This window comes from Gymnoscopelus microlampas (assembly GCF_963454915.1).
Source record: "Gymnoscopelus microlampas genome assembly, chromosome: 9".
NCBI classification, from domain to species: domain Eukaryota; kingdom Metazoa; phylum Chordata; class Actinopteri; order Myctophiformes; family Myctophidae; genus Gymnoscopelus; species Gymnoscopelus microlampas.
The window spans coordinates 37,190,008-37,208,859 of record NC_139946.1 but is presented as its reverse complement, the minus strand read 5'-3'; the positions used below and the strand labels follow the sequence as shown (position 1 = coordinate 37,208,859).

The 18,852-nt window shown below is 39.5% G+C and overlaps 1 protein-coding gene across 2 annotated transcripts; it reads right to left on the bottom strand.

Moving 5' to 3' along the window:
• Window positions 1–1,885: 1,885 nt before the first annotated feature.
• soat1 (sterol O-acyltransferase 1) lies at window positions 1,886–13,623 on the bottom strand. Of its 2 annotated transcripts, none has more exons than XM_084066626.1 (16): window positions 13,534–13,623; window positions 12,190–12,351; window positions 9,873–9,931; window positions 8,870–9,009; window positions 8,314–8,373; window positions 8,015–8,122; window positions 7,437–7,722; window positions 6,680–6,758; window positions 6,441–6,525; window positions 6,176–6,221; window positions 5,932–6,058; window positions 5,644–5,741; window positions 5,453–5,551; window positions 5,168–5,303; window positions 4,736–4,881; window positions 1,886–3,316 (listed from the first exon to the last, which is right to left on the bottom strand). In XM_084066626.1, the coding sequence occupies exons 2-16, from the start codon at window positions 12,341–12,343 to the stop codon at window positions 3,245–3,247; spliced, it is 1,695 nt and encodes a 564-aa protein (XP_083922752.1). In that variant the 5' UTR covers window positions 12,344–12,351; window positions 13,534–13,623; the 3' UTR covers window positions 1,886–3,244. The 2 variants fall into 2 exon arrangements, with proteins under 2 accessions (XP_083922752.1, XP_083922751.1); XM_084066625.1 differs by having other exon boundaries at window positions 12,190–12,371; window positions 13,534–13,600.
• Between the last annotated feature and the right edge of the window lie 5,229 nt (window positions 13,624–18,852).

Below are 18,852 nucleotides of genomic sequence, written 5' to 3'. Positions count from 1 at the left end.
TTCAGCAAGGAAGCATACTTACTGTTCCTATTATATGTAAAATACATGGCATCAGCTTGTGACTGTTCGTGGATGACTCGGCTGTCCTGGCCTCGGACAAGGACAAATTGCAGGGTGAAAAAACCCTAGTTAGCTCTAAACTCGGTAAAATTTGCACAGGCTAGTTGATAACAAAATCACCTGGGTAAAACTGAATCCATTGCCTTTGGGTCCAAAATAAACCTCTGCAAGGACAATGGCTTCACAGTCAAAGTGGGTGACAAAGTTCTTGTGATGTTATCACAAGAAAAGAGGAAATTACCTACCTGGGCTGTATTTTAGAGGCAAATCTTTCCAGTGAAAAAATGGCAACTTAAGTAATCAAAAAAGTCAACCAAAGAACAAGATATTTGTACAGGATCTCCTCACTGGTCAGTAGGAATACATTGAGGACTCTAGCAGGAGCACTCCAATGTCACTTTGACTATGCATGCACCGTCCTCATGGTACCATAGCACCACAAAGGCCTTAAAAACAAGGCTTCAGACATCCGAAAACAAACTGGTCAGACTTCTGCTTGGCCTCACACCTACAACTCATTTAACCCCTGCTCATTTTGCTAGGGTGGGATGGATCAGGGTAGGGGACAGAGTACAGCAACGTGCAATGGGCCTGGTCTACAAGATACACTACACCACAAAGACACCCATGGCCATGTATCTGTCAAACTACTTCAAAAATGTCAAAGAGTCCACAAACACAACACCAGAGAGGTAGCTCCACAAATCACGTTCAACCCAGATTTGGCACAAACAAGGGGTTACATTTGTTCTACTGCTGCCACCAAAATGTTGAATGCCCTACCAACAGTCATAACAAAAGTGTGAATCCTTACTCTACTTCAAAACCGCTCTAAAACAGCACTTACAGGTGGCTGCATTTCAGAACTGGACCCTGTAAAAAGTCCAAGCCTATCACCAGAAATGCACCCTCGAACTGTTTACTGTACATATTTTTCTCTTTGAGTACTACTCCTTTATATGATGTTTTTGCATAGTATTGTATGTTATTGTTTGTCATTAAATGTTTCGATGAATTGAATACACAGGACTCCAATGAAAACAAGCCAAAGTGCTTTCTTGGGTTTAATCCTTTTAGCATCCTTTAGTATAGAACTGTACTTTGTGCTTTTTTATATCAAAGTGCCAAACCGCAAATTATTCTAATTTGAAGTCTAAACCTTTATTATTGATCCCCAACAGGTCATTTCAAATAGTCATATATCAGTAATCAGAGATAAAATAAATTCCAAAATAAAATACTGAACTGCTGGCCATAGATATCTGTACTGGATCGCTGAATGAGTGAACATTTGTACAGTCAATCTATTATTAAATAAATACAGTGAATATGAAAGCATACAATATACATCTATCAGTGGATGTAGGCCTAGGCCACAGCCTATCAATGAGTAGGCTAAACACTGTATATCTACAGTTTATACAGTGTATATACAAGATTTAAAGATCACCTGCCCATAAGTTAAAGCTGCTCTATGTAACTTTCCTCTTCTACCCCGGATTTGAACCCGGTTTCCTGTGCAAGTGCTGACATTTTTACCATTGGGCTAATAGAGCCTACCTACTTGCTCAGGGGATAAACTGAATTTTGACCATCAAGTCAACATTTTTGACAGATCCTGTGTCTAAGTGAGACATGATCTTTGACAAAATGTAAATGTCTCAATAAAAGAACAGGGAGACAAAACACAACCACCCCAATTAACATACTCCATTATACAGATTTGACAAAATTACACTTTATTCATGAAGAAAAAGTGACAAGTAGGCCTATGGTATGAGCAAAGTGAGATCTAAGGAAAGTAAAACCTTGTGATACAGTGCCACCTTGTGGTTACACATGACAGTGCACATTAGACCATTGGTTTTTACTTGACATTGTTCATTTAATTCTGGATGAGAATAAATACAGCACCTTCATTGAATCTCCCATGGGGAATTGGTAATATTGATTGTGAAATGAATTTGTAATCTTGTACAAAAGCAAATAGTTGCTCACACAACTACAACTGGTCAGGTAGGCAGTTCACCTCCCATTGGCTTGTAGATCCATCCCAATGTGCTTTAAACTACAAAACATATTTATGCTGTGTATCCATGTCTAAATTACTCAGTCACAGTACATTTTTTCACTAATTAAGTAGCAAAAGATACAATACTGGTCCAATCCAAAATATATTTACGTATCTAGTCACTGTACATACAAACACTCTTAATTTTGTTCTAGAATAAAATATATATTTGAATAAACATGAAAAATGTACATTGCAATACTTCAATTGTATTCTACAATGCATTCAGCTGTTGTACCGTATGTTCAGAAAAAAATACTAACTATAGCTTAATCTGACCGAAATGTTAACCGTTCACTGGGAACGAGTTTATATGGTTTACAAAAAAGGCCTCCGCATTTGAAACATCATATTCTTCTATCCACCCTCTACATAAAGTAATTCCAATAATATACCTTCATTTTCCGTTTCAGTAAAGCCAATACAATTTTAAAGGTTACAATAATGTCTATTCTCTTTGCACAACACCTAGAATTTCTAGGAACAACACAACACCTTATACACAGCACAGTATAAATCAGGCTTAAGTAGCCACTGAGGTTCACTTCAAGGTCTGGTTAAATCCTTAATTCTACACAGTAAACCAAACAGTAGTTGTTTAGCAAATTTCTTCTCCGCCACTAACAGCAGACCTTGTCAGACAATAGAAATACATAACAGGAATTGCTATTTTAGTTCATATAAATTATTACTGCATTTAGGCTTAAATGATTCCATTCAGCTGCCATCTCATCATATTGGCACAGTGCGTTTTCACAGACATGATCACAGCAAAAAAAAAAACAAACAAACATTGTAATGTAGCTGCATTTTTGTTTCATTGTGGTCCTCAATATCCTTTACAGAAATTACAATAAATAAGGCATCTTTGTGAATTTGCCAAAGAGGGGGTTTGGTTTTGGCGGATTCTTACAAGACCTTCGGTACATAATTACAGTATAAATAATCATTCAATCAAGCCAGTACATTAGTGCAATAAAAGAAAACAGAAAAGTACAAACAAACAAAAAAAAAGGTCTAGACAGTTATGGAAAGGCTGGTCGTCTCTGTCCACTTCCTGGTCACATTCATTCTGATCGGTGATTGGTCTTTGTCAATCCGCTATGCGCACTGTCAGAGTCTGTCGCTGGGACTCCGATGGTCACAGCTCCAGGACCGAGGTTTTAACAACTCTAGGAGGGAGGGCTGAAACAAAAACGCCATCACACTTTAGTAAATACAACTCTATTCCAGCTGATACAATGTTATAAATACCAGCCACTACCCAAATACTAGTGTATTTCACTATGGCTGGTAAGTAGGTCTATGGGGTCTAATGCCGCAGTCACACTGGCAGCGAGAAAATCTGCATCAGTCAGTTTCCTGTTCTTTTTAACGCCAGGCATTATATTTTCCTTGATATGCTGCATCGCTTCGTATCTTTTGTAGCTGCCAGTGTGAACTCAGCTAAAAGCAGCTCAACTTTATTTTCTAGCTTTGCAGCAAGTATCAGCCATCAGTTTGTATCGGGCTTCCATTGAAAATGAATGGTGGCAGGTAGCTTTGTAGCTGCCAATGTTAACGCAGCATTATACATTTTCAGTTTGGGACCCTAAAGTGAAATTATGGTGTATCCCAGGGTCCCAAACACACAGACATGTGTTTAATGTATAATAATTGTCATAACAATTGGTCAACTATCAAAGACAAATTACTGTGAATTCAAATGTGCATACTGTATGTATACATTCATTCACATCCATACTTACTTTCTTCAAATAATAATGACATTTTAAACCATCTCCCTCAGCCCTAACATTGAGTTTTATTTTATAGTTTTACCGACCTGACAGGATGTTTTATATTTTTCTATATGTATGTCTATCAGGATGAGAGAAAGGCTCAGTCAGTCCTAATGAGGTGTTTGTTTTCAGCAGGTCTATTCTAGGCTCAGTTCTTGACAGTTCAACCCAGAGGTCATGCTCAGCATTGTCTGTTATTTATTTTGCCAAGTATACCATAGTACACACATGCACGCACACACACAGAACCAATGAATTAACACATCTACAGCTTTCCCAACCAAACAGAAGAACTCTTGTTTGCAGCAGGTGAGCAGTGTGATCGTCCCCCAAAAGCATCTTACTGCTATTGCTGGCTTGTAGTGTAAGAAGACCTAGCTCTGATAATGGAACAGCTCCATCTTAATTCATACCCATTTAATTGTTACAGCTAACACCAGTACGTTAGCTAGTGGACTTGTCACCAATGACTAACATTACGTAGCTAGCAGACAAGTCACTAATGAATAACGTTGCACCATGGGAAACAAAAGGACACCAACGACTCAGCGACTATAAAACCATGACCATAACTTACTCTTCTACTGTCCTTCCCATAATAGATCCTGAGATCCACATGATTCGATAATTATTTTTTAGTGGTGCCAACCACTCCTATATCTGACTTTGTCCGTGTGTCCGTATGTATGTATGTCCAATAAACAAACATTGATGACAACATCAATACGATACGGAGCTCTTCAAAGGCACCACTCTCTTCACACGGGGTGTGATTTTTTACAGTCTATGTTAGTAACTAGTAACATGTTGTTGCACTGTTTACCTCCTCCAGGGGGCAATGTCGCTGGGCGTACCACTCCTGAGAGTACAGACAGATTATGACCCCCTGACCGAGGAAGAGAGATGTCCACATGATTACGTTCCAGATGGGGCCTTTCCTCTGGTCATGAAGGATGAAGTTAAACATCACTGTTGAGAAGAGGAGGAAGAGAAGAGGAAATGGGTGGAGGGATCAAAGAATAAAAATGGCAGAGTCGCATACTTGAGCCATACTTTTGTGACCCACAAAATAGACAGGAAATAGATGATCCATTAGGTGTAAACACATTTTACAGCATTAGCACTGAACAGTGTACACAACAGTATTGAAAACCTACAATATCTGACATGGTCTAATGTGTCAAAGTCTTATGCGTTTGTAATGGGTGTTGATATATAAATTCAATCAAGTGGGATGTGATGTCATTCCTCTTACTTCCAAAGCACATGAAGAGACAGAATAGGACGGGGTAAAAGAAGCCAAAGCAGATGGCCAGAATGTATTCATGGACCACCGCGGACACTGTAAAGACAAAAAACATGGCTGCTGCTCTGAAGCGCTTTTGTGATATCTAGAATGACAAACAGGGAGGAGAGAGAGAGAAAAGAGACAAGTCTTCAACTTTGTTTAACATTGATTATTTGTATCAGTAGCAGAAAGTTTTACATGACTGTAATAATCTTGTTTGCATTGCATAGATGGCAAAAAACAAACACTCACCCACAAAAAGTCCCGGTACACATAGTAATACAGCCAGTCATGGACAACTACATTCCAAGTGCGATAGTAATTGGCGAAGGATGTTGAGTTCCACCAATCCTTTGCAAAATGCAAAACATAACAATACTTAATGACAAGTTTTAGATGACGAGAGTGACTCTACACTACAGGATTTCTCTTGAGAACAGTACCTTGTAAAACATGCGGTCAGCAAAGCGAAGCATCTCTGCAAATGCATTGAGCCAACAGTGGAGGAAGGCAAAGAATGCCAGAAAGAGAACCAACGCTCCTACAAGGGGAGAGGAAAAAAGACAGAAGTCATTTGTGATAATAACGCACACAACACTAAATACTTCTCAGTCTCCCTTCCTCTCAACATTACAATATATTACACCGATTTGAAGAAATATAGAACCTATTTTAACGTACAAAAAGTTAATACCTATATAACGTTTATTCATTAGGTATGATGGGCCTACCTGGCAGGATTGAGTTGAAGACACAAAGAACCATGGCCCTCAGGTCAAACAGCCCCCGACTGATGCGGAACTGTGGTATGCACAGCCGCACAAATACATAGTAGGCATAGAAGAGACAACCAAGCACCTGGGGTGTCAGGCAGATGTGAAGAGAGAGACTATCAATTTCCAGAAACCAGAGCCTAGTTTTATATAATGCCACAGTGAGCAACACATTAGTGAGTTACACAACTGAGATAGTTACCTGTAGAAACTTTGTGGCGACATAGCCCCACCTGATTACTGGATTTCTGCCAAAACAAGTGAGGTATAAAGATTCATAAATCATATGGGTTATATTTATAGTTTCATCTATGCACTTATCCAGAGGCCTTACCAGTTTTATATTAGAATACATCTAAATGATTTTATAGATGATAGATAGAAATGATTACTATCAGAGGACAGTGAGGAGTGCCTCCAATAATATCAATGATGACATAAAAAAAAAGCAAAAGCAAATGATTTACCTGGGGTACTTGTCTCTGTAGATAAGAGTGGGGGCAAACAGGAAGTAGAGGTACTGAGAAAACTGAGGGACAACCGGACCTGGACCTGGAGATGGGAAGAAGAAGACAGCTCACCAATCTAGCAACACACAACAATAATAGAGCACATAAAGGGTCAGAATCAATAGTTTCTACTGAATACAGAAGAGGAAAACTAGCCAAATAAGCCAATAGTGTCTTGCAACAGGCCAGTTACATACTGGTTTTGTCTTTTGCCCAGGAAAGGACTCTGGGGACATTCTCTCTGACAAAGGAGTGGACCTTCATCATCAGACGCACCTGGATTCAGGTAAAAATAGACACATATTAGAGAAATGATGTCCTATGCCAGATTCAAACCACACATACCTGCGCAAGTGCTGAAAGTTTTACCACTGAGCGTATAAGAGAATGCCGGAATGTTTTACCTCTAGGCAGTACCACCTGGCAATAGTGGTGAAATCAGACCAATAGAAGGTCTCAATAGAAGAGCAGGGAGACCAAATACAACCACCGCAATTGTTTAAGTTCTATTGTATTAATATCAATATACTCTACCGATTGGTCAAAATAACATTTATATAAATAAATACAAAAGTTACATACCTAGTGCCTTAATACCACTAGCAAATAGCCTATGAATAGCCTATGAGCCCATGGCAGCTTTCCTACTACAAAAGAAACTTCCACAATGAATAATTTATTAAGAATAAGTAGTTTAAGTAATCAGAATATTTACATACCGGTATTTGCCAATATTTAAATGTAATTTCATTTAGAATTGCCTGCTATAACAACAGAGAGTAATAGAACATGAAAAAATAAAACATGTTCTAAATTCATGAAGCCTAAACCATCAGGATTATCACAATCTGTGACATATGATCACAATATTTAGCAACAGAGACTGGATTTTCACTCTAGCTGTAATTGTTTTGACCAGACTAGACTCCACCATACTAGTCAGACACCAGTTACCTGCTCCAGTATAATGGCGAAGCAGGATGCAGGTGGCAAGGCATGACTGACCACCACATAGGTAGGCAGGAACCCCAGGCCTACAGCATGGTACAGCAAGAACAGTGAGCCCAACAGCAGGCTCCAAAGCCTGGCGTGGCTGCAAGACTCTGACTGACTCTGCGCCCACAGCTGGAAGAGGGTGTAGGGAACCACTAGCACAGAGAGGAACATGCAGATCCATGTACACACCACCAGGGGGAACTGTCCAAATGCATAGACCAGTAGGTCAAAGTCCAGTACTAGCCTGAAGCAGAGAGACAAAGACAAAACACCTTGTAGAGATGAGAGACTTTGTGTACATTTTAAAGGCAGGACACTTTTCATTGTTTTCTGTTGTGACTTTGACTCTATGTCTTTCAACAAGACAGGGGGTGAAAAACATCTCACCATCAGAATGAATTATCCGATTTAATCATCAAAATGCATGACTGTGAAGGACAGGAAGCTCTCACACACACACTGACACAAATCAAGCACATCACTTTTTTCAAAACCCCACCAACTCTTTACTGTACCATCCTGGTCTTGTACCTTACCTGCCTTCATCGATGAAGTCTACCACCAGAGTGCTGAAGATGAAAAGGATTAGGAGGGCGATGAACATGTGGTAGATGGTCCTGATATGGTTCACCTCAAACAGCTCACTGTGGACAAACAGGGAATAGAGAAAGTAAGCGCGCGCGCGCACACACACACACACACACACACACACACACACACACACACACACACACACACACACACACACACACACACACACACACACACACACACACACACACACACACACACACACACACACACACACACACTCTATCTCAGAAATGTAACTCACTCTAAGAGGGACCTGCGGCTGACAAACTGCTTGCCCGGGCCATGGGGAAGACGGAGATGCCTAAAGGGAGACAACCACAAGTTGCAGTTTTATCAAACTAAGAACAGGATTGTATGAATGAATCAGTAGTATGTTTGAAAGAATGAGTGCATTTGATTAAAGTGTTAATTTAACATTTTTACTGATTTTGTAGTGCAAAAGGTAGACTTGGGGTCAATTAATATGAGTAAATATTTATCATGGTTTGTTTTAGCCTACGTTGGTGCTTGTTGGGTGGCCAATAGGACAACAATCGGGTGCCCATTTTGGGTGGCAAAATGGGTGGCCCATAGGACAAAAAAATGGGTGCTGAAGCCTTAATTATACTTCGTTGCGCATTGGTGTTGGGCAACAAAAATATGTACAAGCTCACAGCTTGCAGATCTGCCATTTTCAGTGTACGAAACCCGTACGCAACTAAGTATAAAACAGGCTTAGGTTCAGACAGTCACAGTGTGTGACTGTGTAAGGAACAGCGTCTGAGTCAGCATACAGTTAAGATGGTGAAAATCAATACCTCTTCTCCTTGTCCGACAGATGGGGTGAGAAGACGACAGGCACAGGAGCAGGTTCCAGGCTGGCCGACTCCTCGATCAGACTTTCCATAAACTCATTTACATGGCTGTCAAACTGACGTATCAGGTCACTCTTTAAGTACTGAACAGATAAGACAGAGACACAGATAAATGGTTAATATAACCATTAATATAAAAACTATATGCAGTTATGTAAAATGTTTATATAAAGGCATAAAAACACATAACACTATCTTATAAATATCACTGATTTATTTTATGATATGAAAATTACGGACAAAATTACCAAAATAGTCTTTTCTGATTAACCGATAATTCAATCTGATATTTATTTAGATCCTTTTCAGTAATGGCCTAAACCATGTCTCACACCGTCCAAGAAAAAGTGTGTGGAAGAAAGAGTATCACTAATTAAATTAAGTAGGGTGCATAAGATAGTTAGCAACTTAGTTCTTAAGTATGTCTGTAATTACTTCACCAAGGTCAGTGATGTTCACAATCACGCCACAAGAGAGCTCCACCGACTTGGTACCATGTAAATTCAAAACATGCATGGGGGGAAAATAATAATACTCAGCTGTATTGCTAAGGAATGGTCTAAGTACTGTGTACATCCACCTAAAGTCTAGTAACCAGGCATGCAAACAGCCACATCTCATACGATGGACCGCAATGGAATCAAGCAGTGAGCTTTTTGCATTCATCCTTATGCTGGGCCATACACTATATGTTATTGTCACATATATGTTTTTCATGATCAATAAAGAAGTCAATCAATCTTTGAGTCTCTTAATGTATGGCTGATTGTTTGAAAGACGGTCATCACATTACCAATCACATCATATGATAGATAATGGCTTACTCAATTTCACATCTCTTCGTAATGTACAGCACAGGTGCGAGGAAAGAAGCGGTTTCGTGGAGCAGATCAATTCTCTCCGACATAAAGAGTCTTTTTCCAAATCCATAATGTGATTGACTGACCTCTGCTTTCCTCTTAAGCTGCAGTTTCTTGCTGATTACACGTTCAACTTCTATCTTTCCTGAAATGATATAGAAAGACAAAGCCTGCAGTAAGCCAACAGTGATATCAACAAATGACATTACAAGATGAACCCTTTGCCACTCCCTAAAATGACAACACATTACCAACCAAAATGATAAGAGAAGTTTAAGCATTGACAGTCATTATTATCTTCAACTGTAAATATATAATAAGAGAAAACACTGCCTTAGATCAAATCAAAATCTAGTTCTTCTTCATACAGTATTCTTCACTTTCCTCCTGGCACCAAATCACTCCATAAAGGAGTGAGATTCTGCTTGGTCAACTCTAAAACTGTAAATTGAGAATTCCAATTCCCTTAATTCCAGCATAATAATAATAATAATTTGGTCTGCACTCCTTTGCAGTAGGTGATCTCTGCATTTAACCCATTCTAGCGTCTTCCTCAGAGATTTTTTGCTTAACAAGTAGGCTACAGAAAGCTGATGACTGAGTTATAGTTCATCTTGTGGTATAGTAAATTGAATGCTAGCCAATAGCAAGTGTCACACAACGGCAAAGTTCAGGGTAGCTGAATTGCATCAGTCTGAGTCATATTTAACTAGTTATAAAAGACCTCATGTTGCCAAATCTCAACAGGAGAAGTTGTTCTCCTCCACACATGCTACGGTTTCCCAACATTTTATCATGAATATGGGAAACAGACAACTGGTTGTCTATACAGAACAAGTGAGTAAGTACTGATTTGCTTTAAGGTCATCTCAGGTCATTCCCGGATGTCTTCGTTTTCAGGTCAGAGGTTTGTCTGATGGCAATGAGTAAATAAGCCACTCCTCGTCAAATCTCATGACTAAAGACTTGGGCAATCCTTGTGAGATGATTTGCCTCAACGGGGTGATGAGGTATGGTTGTGGAAGCAATTCACTTGGTTGAATTCTATGATGTAAAATGGCAACTAGGCTAAATGCCATCCTGACTTACATTTTAGGCCATTTTGTTTGATATCAAGTGATTGAGTGCTTGACATTTGTGGCAAAACATTCTGAAAAACAAGACAGAGAGTATAATAACGCTACATTAGCTCAGTGGTAAAATATGTCAGCATTTGCACTGGAGACCGGGTTTCAAAGATCCGAGATAGAAAGTTACTGAGGGTAGCTTTAAGCTCCAAGTACAACAGTGCTTCATAATAGCAATGCACTGAATGCAGGTATAGCTAAGATTAATTGAAAAAAAAAAGTTAAAGTTTTTACAATACTTTTATTTAACAATAAATGTGGAAAGACAGGAATCATACACATTTACTTTACTGTTACATTTCCCAGTGGGGCTAGCTTTACCAGGGAAATATATACATGCATTACGATGCAGGAAATGAATACACACATATACTGGGGGGAATCAATAGATTTAACCACCCCACTGGTAAGAAATATGCATTTACTGGTAAATCTATAGATTGACAACATTTCCACATTTAGCCTAAGTTAACTTATAATCCGACTTTTACTTCAGCAGGCATTCCTGGGGCACATTGCAATGCTCTGTGTTCATTTATGGCCGTGGGACATGGGTGGTTCTATAGCAGCATGAGCAGTGTTTGTCTACGTTGAAGGGACATGAAGACAAATCCTGTTTTACATGACTTGGCCTTGGCCTTCGCCCAAGCCATAACAATGCTTTTAAACCACATCATATTTATTAATCATCTCCCTATCATCAGATGATTCAATGGTTGGTTTTACTCTACAACACTATCCCAATAAAGCACCAAAAAGATAAGAGTCAAAGATTTTTTAGCATTTCCAGAGATAGTCAATCATAAATTCATATTGTAGGTCAACACAGGGAACAGAATTTAACACTATAACATTTTGGCAAAATCCTAAAGTATGAGAACATCCGTTTAGATTTTGCAATCAATCACGCAAATGCAAAGCATCGAACACGGAAATGTGTTAATTTGTTCAAATGTTCATTGCTGGACTAAGTACAGATCAAAATCCTTTATATTTTGCAACATGATTTCAGTGTCACCATGACCTCATAATCAGTTTATTGACCAATGCTTTCCCATGTGTGACACAATAAATGTTTATTTACATACTGATAACAGAGCAGCTATGTCTCAATCCTACATTTAAAAAGATATTCATGGACAGTTTAGTGTGATTCGAGTTCAAATTCCACAAATGTTCTAATTTGCATTATGAAAATTCTTCACATTTTCATTTCTAATTAAAAACACAAACAATATATATTTGCATAAATTCAGAAGTATTCAGTCAGTCTCACCATTGCTGGTTTTGTGTTCATTTCCACTGTCTGGTTGGTCAGTATCTTCAGGGCTCTCCTCGACAATGGAGTTGGAATTTAAATCAGGGAAGATTGGCATCCTGGGGAGGGCTCTGCTCCTGGACCTCAAACCACTGGCATCCTCACTCGCCATCCTGGAAACTATCATGGAAAGTTGCAAACTAATGGTAAGTTACTGGTAACACTTGATAAATAGCAAATCACCTGACCTGACCTTTATGCCTATTATTTTGTAATAGTTATTTATGATTCGCACCAACAATTACCTAAAAAAAAAAAATCATGAGTACCAGGGATGTTGGTTTAACCAACAGGATACAGGATAGGTGGGCATCTGGGCACCTCGATGTAAAATTGGCTATTTTGTCCAAAATGTTAAAAGGTAGGGTAAGTGATTTGGTAAAAATATATCTATATATCTATATTCTGATAGTACCCATTGCTATAGAGTGTTTGTTCAGTAAGGAGTCTCCATGTCTCTTCACCTCTTTATTAAACAGAAAAAGCATTTTCAGGTCGGGATACCAGTTTTATCCATCAGGATAGAGAACTCAGCCGGGATATAGATTAAACAAGTGAAATGGTTAATGAAGACATTAAAAAAATGAGCAGACACAATTGGAACTGGAACACTATAAAAATGAAGCTGATAAATGGGTACTCTCTCCTGAATGGCTGAGATTTTGTCACCCACCTGAATATGTATTTTCTGTTTATTAAAGAGCTGGAGAGACAGGGAGACTGTAACTGAACTAACACTAAAAAGCAATGATTACTATCAAAATATTAATAGTGCTTTAACCTTTTAACAAAAAAACTTTAAGTATGTTCTATCATGTATACTTTTCTTTGCTCAAGACCATTTTTCTAATGTTCTATGTTAATATTTTAGACAAAATAGCCAATTTTACATCCAGGTGCCCAGATGTCCCTACTAATGCCCACCTATCCTGTATCCTGACCAACATACAAATGAAGCCCACTTGGGAATGAAACCATACCTCTATGAATGAAACCAATCAAAGGGTGACAGAGACATAAAGCTAATAGGTAGCTCACGACAGCCAGCATGACAACAAGTGTGTGTGTGTGACCAATTAGTGAACGCTAAACAGCTAGCCAGCAAGCTACTCCTAGTAAATAACCTCTTGGTTTCATCATGAACAGTAATTATAACTGCAAATACGTATGACAGCTTAATGTCACATGAGAAAACGGTACTTGTAGTTGACAAACAGTAGCAAACAGGTTGATATTGAGTAGCTGTGGCTTCATTCAACGTTCATTCAATGTTTTGATGTCTCTCCTCTCCTCAATGCTTACTTGTTGATTCTCCGTGCAGCCAGCGGCAGGTCCCTCAGTTTAGTCAGTTACTCTCGACTGTTCCAAACCGCACACTATTTATGTTGAGTTGTCAGGTCTCCTTCTGTCTTGAAAGCAGATCTGCAGCAGTGCTACTGATCAGCGTTGCCAGCTTTTGGGAGAGAAATAAGCAACCAGGTCTAGGAAAACAAGCCCAAAAGAAGCCACATGAGCAATAAAAATCTATATTCATAAGCTATTTTTAATTAGCCAATTTTTTTTAACATTCTAACAACACAAATTTGGTATGGGATACCCTGGCACAATACAGTTTCAGATGGGGGTTAAGGGACAAATACATTCATACATTTAGGGGTCCTTGACATGAAAATATTTGAGAACCACTGTTTTTTTTGTTTTTTTTAAACAAGCCCAAATAAGCAACAGCACTTTAGAAACAAGCCCCAAAAACTGCAACCCGCAACTAAACAATATTTACAAGCAACTTTACAGAAAAACAAGCCCAAAGTCGCTTGTAATAAGCAGACATGGCAACACTACTACTGATCACCTACTTGCTTCCCACTATGTAAATAATGAAGTGATGTGATGAGCAGCTCGCTGTGATTGGTCAAAAGTCTCTTCTCCTGCTCCACGTCACCGTTGCTCTCATCCATGTTTAGTCTTCTTTTGTTATGACCTGGGCTGGGTATCATGCTTGCATCAGTAATTCAAAAAAAAAAAATATAGCCTATATAAGGATTACATTCATTTGCATCTCTAATAATTAGTATTTTGTTTGAAAGACAGACGCTAAGTAGTATTTTGTCAAACACAAATAAAATCCCCCATGGTGCCAGTCTTTCTTCTGAGTAGGACAGGGTTTCTATTGTAAATCTATAATAAAGTTGAAGTTGTCTGTCTGTCTGTCTGTCTGTCTGTCTGTCTGTCTGTCTCTCTGTCTGTCTGTCTGTCTGGCTGTCTGTCTGTCTGGCCATGCCCACAAGCTACGCCCCCTAAAACAGCATGCCCACATGATCCCAGGTTGGCTTTGCATAGAGACAGATGATCCAGGGAAGGTCATACTCTAGATGTAAGAAGTAAGTAAGTAAGGGAAAGTCATGGCAAGGTGTTCCACGCAACATTACAGGTGCACGGCTTCAATGAAAAGATGCTGAAGAAGGCTGTAACCATTGTAGTGCTCGGTGAGGCAAACAAACTTTACAAAGAACATTATTGAGTGCTGGCTGGCCTGTTTCTCTTTTCATTAAAAGAGACACAATGCCATGCCAAAGCAAGGTCATGCCAAGCAAAGCCCATGGCAAACCCAGGCTCTGCTCCCTAGAAGCAGTACTTGGGCGTCCCTACTTTTCTGCATGTGTCTGTGTGTGTGTGTGTGTGTGTGTGTGTGTGTGTGTGTGTGTGTGTGTGTGTGTGTCTGTGTGTGTGTGTGTGTGTGTGTGTGTGTGTGTGTGTGTGTGTGTGTGTGTCTGTGTGTGTGTGTGTGTCTGTGTGTCTGTGTGTGTGTGTGTGTGTGTGTGTGTGTGTGTGTGTGTGTGTGTGTGTGTGTGTGTGTGTGTGTGTGTGTGTGTCTGTGTGTGTCTGTGTGTGTGTGTGTGTGTGTGTGTGTGTGTGTGTGTGTGTGTGTGTGTGTGTGTGTGTGTGTGCGTGCGTGCGTGCTTTTTTCATGCACGCCCTCACATTTGCATAGCGGTGTGCTATGATCCAGGGAATTTATGGGTAGGTCAAAACCCATGCCACACTCGTATAAAATCCAAACCCCATAAAATGCCATGCCAAGCCCACTCCAACACCCAGGCCTAGCCTCCTAAATTGCCATGACATGCCCACACCAAAAGAGCCCAAACATGCCCATACCCATTCCAAAACTGTGGAATGCCATGAAAAACTTTCCTGGAACATCCCTACAAGCATCCCTATTCTCTAACCATCATGTTTCATAATTATGTTAGGCTATATTACACCCCCCAAATATTCTGCTCAAACTACATACTGTAGGTGGCCTCAACTTGGTCAGCCCTATGATGGATGTTCCCGCATTGGAAATGATAACAATCTGTAAATGCTCTTTACAGATGGCAAAGCCACCAACATTTTCTGTCCAGAAGCTTCAAGTAAATAACTTCATTACATTATTTGGTACATCTGTAAGTCAGTAGATCTGCATGAATGAATGAATAATAATATTTTTATTTTCGTGTCTGGCTACCTCAACAGCCCATCCCTTACGGGCTTATTCAAACACATTTGAAAGAACACAGTATTTCCAGTGCCAACATGCTGACACCAAAATAATAAACAAAATGCATGTACAAAAACACAAGGGAGACATATGCTGTGCTTTCTTCGCAAGCCATGACGGAAGCTGTACTGCTTCTTCCGCATACATGTGAGATCATTCATTTATATCAAGAATCAATAAAATGTTTATAAAAATTATTCACTGTCTAACCATTCCGGAACATGTGTACAAACTGCTTTGTGCCTATTGAACACAGGCAATGCTGGGTACATTTCTATTCACTTATAAAAACTAAAAACAAATTTCCCATTTCCAAGCATTGAACATAAAAGACCAGCGCCCGGACCTCTAGTTGAACATAAAAGACCAGAACCACAGATGCCGGAGCATATGGTGGCATCAAATATAACCATAACATTTGCTTGGTTTGTGTAGAAATGTATTTTGTTATGGCATATTTACTACACAGAAAGAACAAAATCTGCATTGTAGCCTGCCAAATGCAGATGGCTTGTTTCACATGATGATCTGTTTATTATGATAGTGCCTTAAATCATGCACATAATGAGTATAGGATTGTAGTTTAAAAAAGAAAAGAAAAATCAAGTTGCATGGTGATTTCAGTATATAAATTACATCCATAATAATAACAACCCATGATCTATATATTACAATTGTATTTCATCATTACAAAGGCGTTTGACAATTTAATAAATAAAATCAAGTCCAGCACTATAATCCTATCAAAATATTTCATGCAAAAGATTCAAACACTAGGCTAATTTGTTCATGATTAAAAACACTTATTTACATTTAGTCAGTTAATTTGAACATTTCATCATGTCGCATAATCACACATTTGTCACACAGATATGTGTGCACTCACATGCAAACACATACTGTAGAAAGTGCTTACATGAATATGCTCACACGCAAGCATGCACACACACACACACACACACACACACACACACACACACACACACACACACACACACACACACACACACACACACACACACACACACACACACACACGACACGTAAACACACAAAATGCTAACACACAAAATGCTCATAAATGCATACACTGACGTGCACGGAGCACACACATACAGTCTCACACCAGTCTCACACACGCAGATGTATGCCTGCCTGCACACACACACACACACACACACACACACACACACACACACACACACACACACACACACACACACACACACACACACACACACACACATGCTGCTCATGGGCTACAAGAAGCAGAGAGGTCCCACAACAGCAGATATCTCAGGCTCTTGGAGAGATGTCCCTCTCATCTCCACTCCCAGGTCTCTGACAGGAAGGAGCTCCATATCACCTCGATGGAGCTCTGAGCTCCCTCTAACCTTCACCACTACCTCCACCTGGTCAATAATCAAAGAGACCGACACATGACAAGACAAGTCATACAGACAGACAGACAGACAGACAGACAGGCAGGCAGGCAGGCAGGCAGACAGACAGACAGACAGACAGACAGACAGACAGACAGACAGACAGACAGACAGACAGACAGACAGACAGACAGACAGACAGACAGACAGACATGTGAAGAGGACTTACTTTTAAAGTAAGATTGTTGGTATGAAGTAACTTCTAGAAAAATAATAGGATTTTTTTTAACCTTTAACTGTTAAAGGGACACTATCACACTGTTGATGTGCATTCCTGATCAGCATGGGTGAAGCTTGAAGTTCCCCAGCGGGAAGAAATAGGTTTATTTATTACTATATCTTCAGTGATAGTTCGGAGACACACAGAAGACTGCTCACTTTTACAGCTGCTAATGGAAAGTTAGTCCTTCAACACATTTATCATGTTGAAAATTGCGATAGTGCCCCTTTAAGTTACAGTTGCTCCAATGGCAATAATGTAGATTTTAAGTACTCAAGGCACTCTTCAATGACTTACCTCACAACCATTCCTGGTCAACGAGGTAAAGCAGGGACCAATCTCTGTACTGGAGTCTCCCAGGAAGTGGAACGTTCTATTGGATGTGTTAGTTTCAACAGCTTTAGTGGATTGGTTGGCTGGGCATCCGACTGTCACACTCTGGAAAGATGTGTGGCTGTGTAACCGTAGAAATCTCAGCTGGACAATGTCGAGACCAGCATACCCAAACTACACAACATAGAAAATATTAATTTGAGTCACACTGAGGAAACATTTGATCCATGTCAGTTGTTATATGAGCGTGTCAATTAGTTTGTCAGTTTTACCTTGTTTCCTCCAAGTAGTTGGCTGAACCACTGAACAGGCTTCTTTGTCTCTTTTTCCCATCTACCTGTAATCTGCAGACATGGGGCTTATATCACTACGCCAAAGATCCATTGACCACAACAGCACTATTACAATTTAAATATTTAGCATACGCTTACATGTATGCTAAATATTATACTATAATATACTTACAGTGCAAGACTGGCATAGGTGGCAGGAATATGAGCTTTTAGAGTGCTACAAAGTAACTATGTCAGGTAGATATAAAACATAGCAGCTGTCTAATATACAGTACTACTACCTAAATAACATACTTGGCACCTGTGGACAAGCAAATAGCATAGATTTACCTAAATAATGTATATAGCAAAAAACAAACAAACAAACAAAACATTTCTGAACTAGAAAAAGTGCTCCTCGGAGCACAAGTCTCCGCTAGGTCAGCTAGTTTATTATGGCCTCCTGGTGGCGCTATAATAGGCCAATGTGAAAAGGGTGCCATTTCTTCTTAGGCTTTGCACGGCAATCGGACACTGCATTCATGAGTTGAGGCATTTTGACCAAAAATGTGGTTTGCTAAATTAGACCAGCTGGGGGCGCTATAACTGGCCAATGTGAAGAGGTTGGCATTTCTTCCTCGGCCTAGTGGGAATGTGTGTGCAATTTTCACAGAAATCGCACACTGCGTTCATGATTTGAGGAATTTTGTTCAAAACGGACCTATCCTGCAAACTTTAGAAGCCAATGTTAGCCAAGTAGTATAGAATATGAAGTATCGGACACATCCATCTTGATCACATGACTATAGA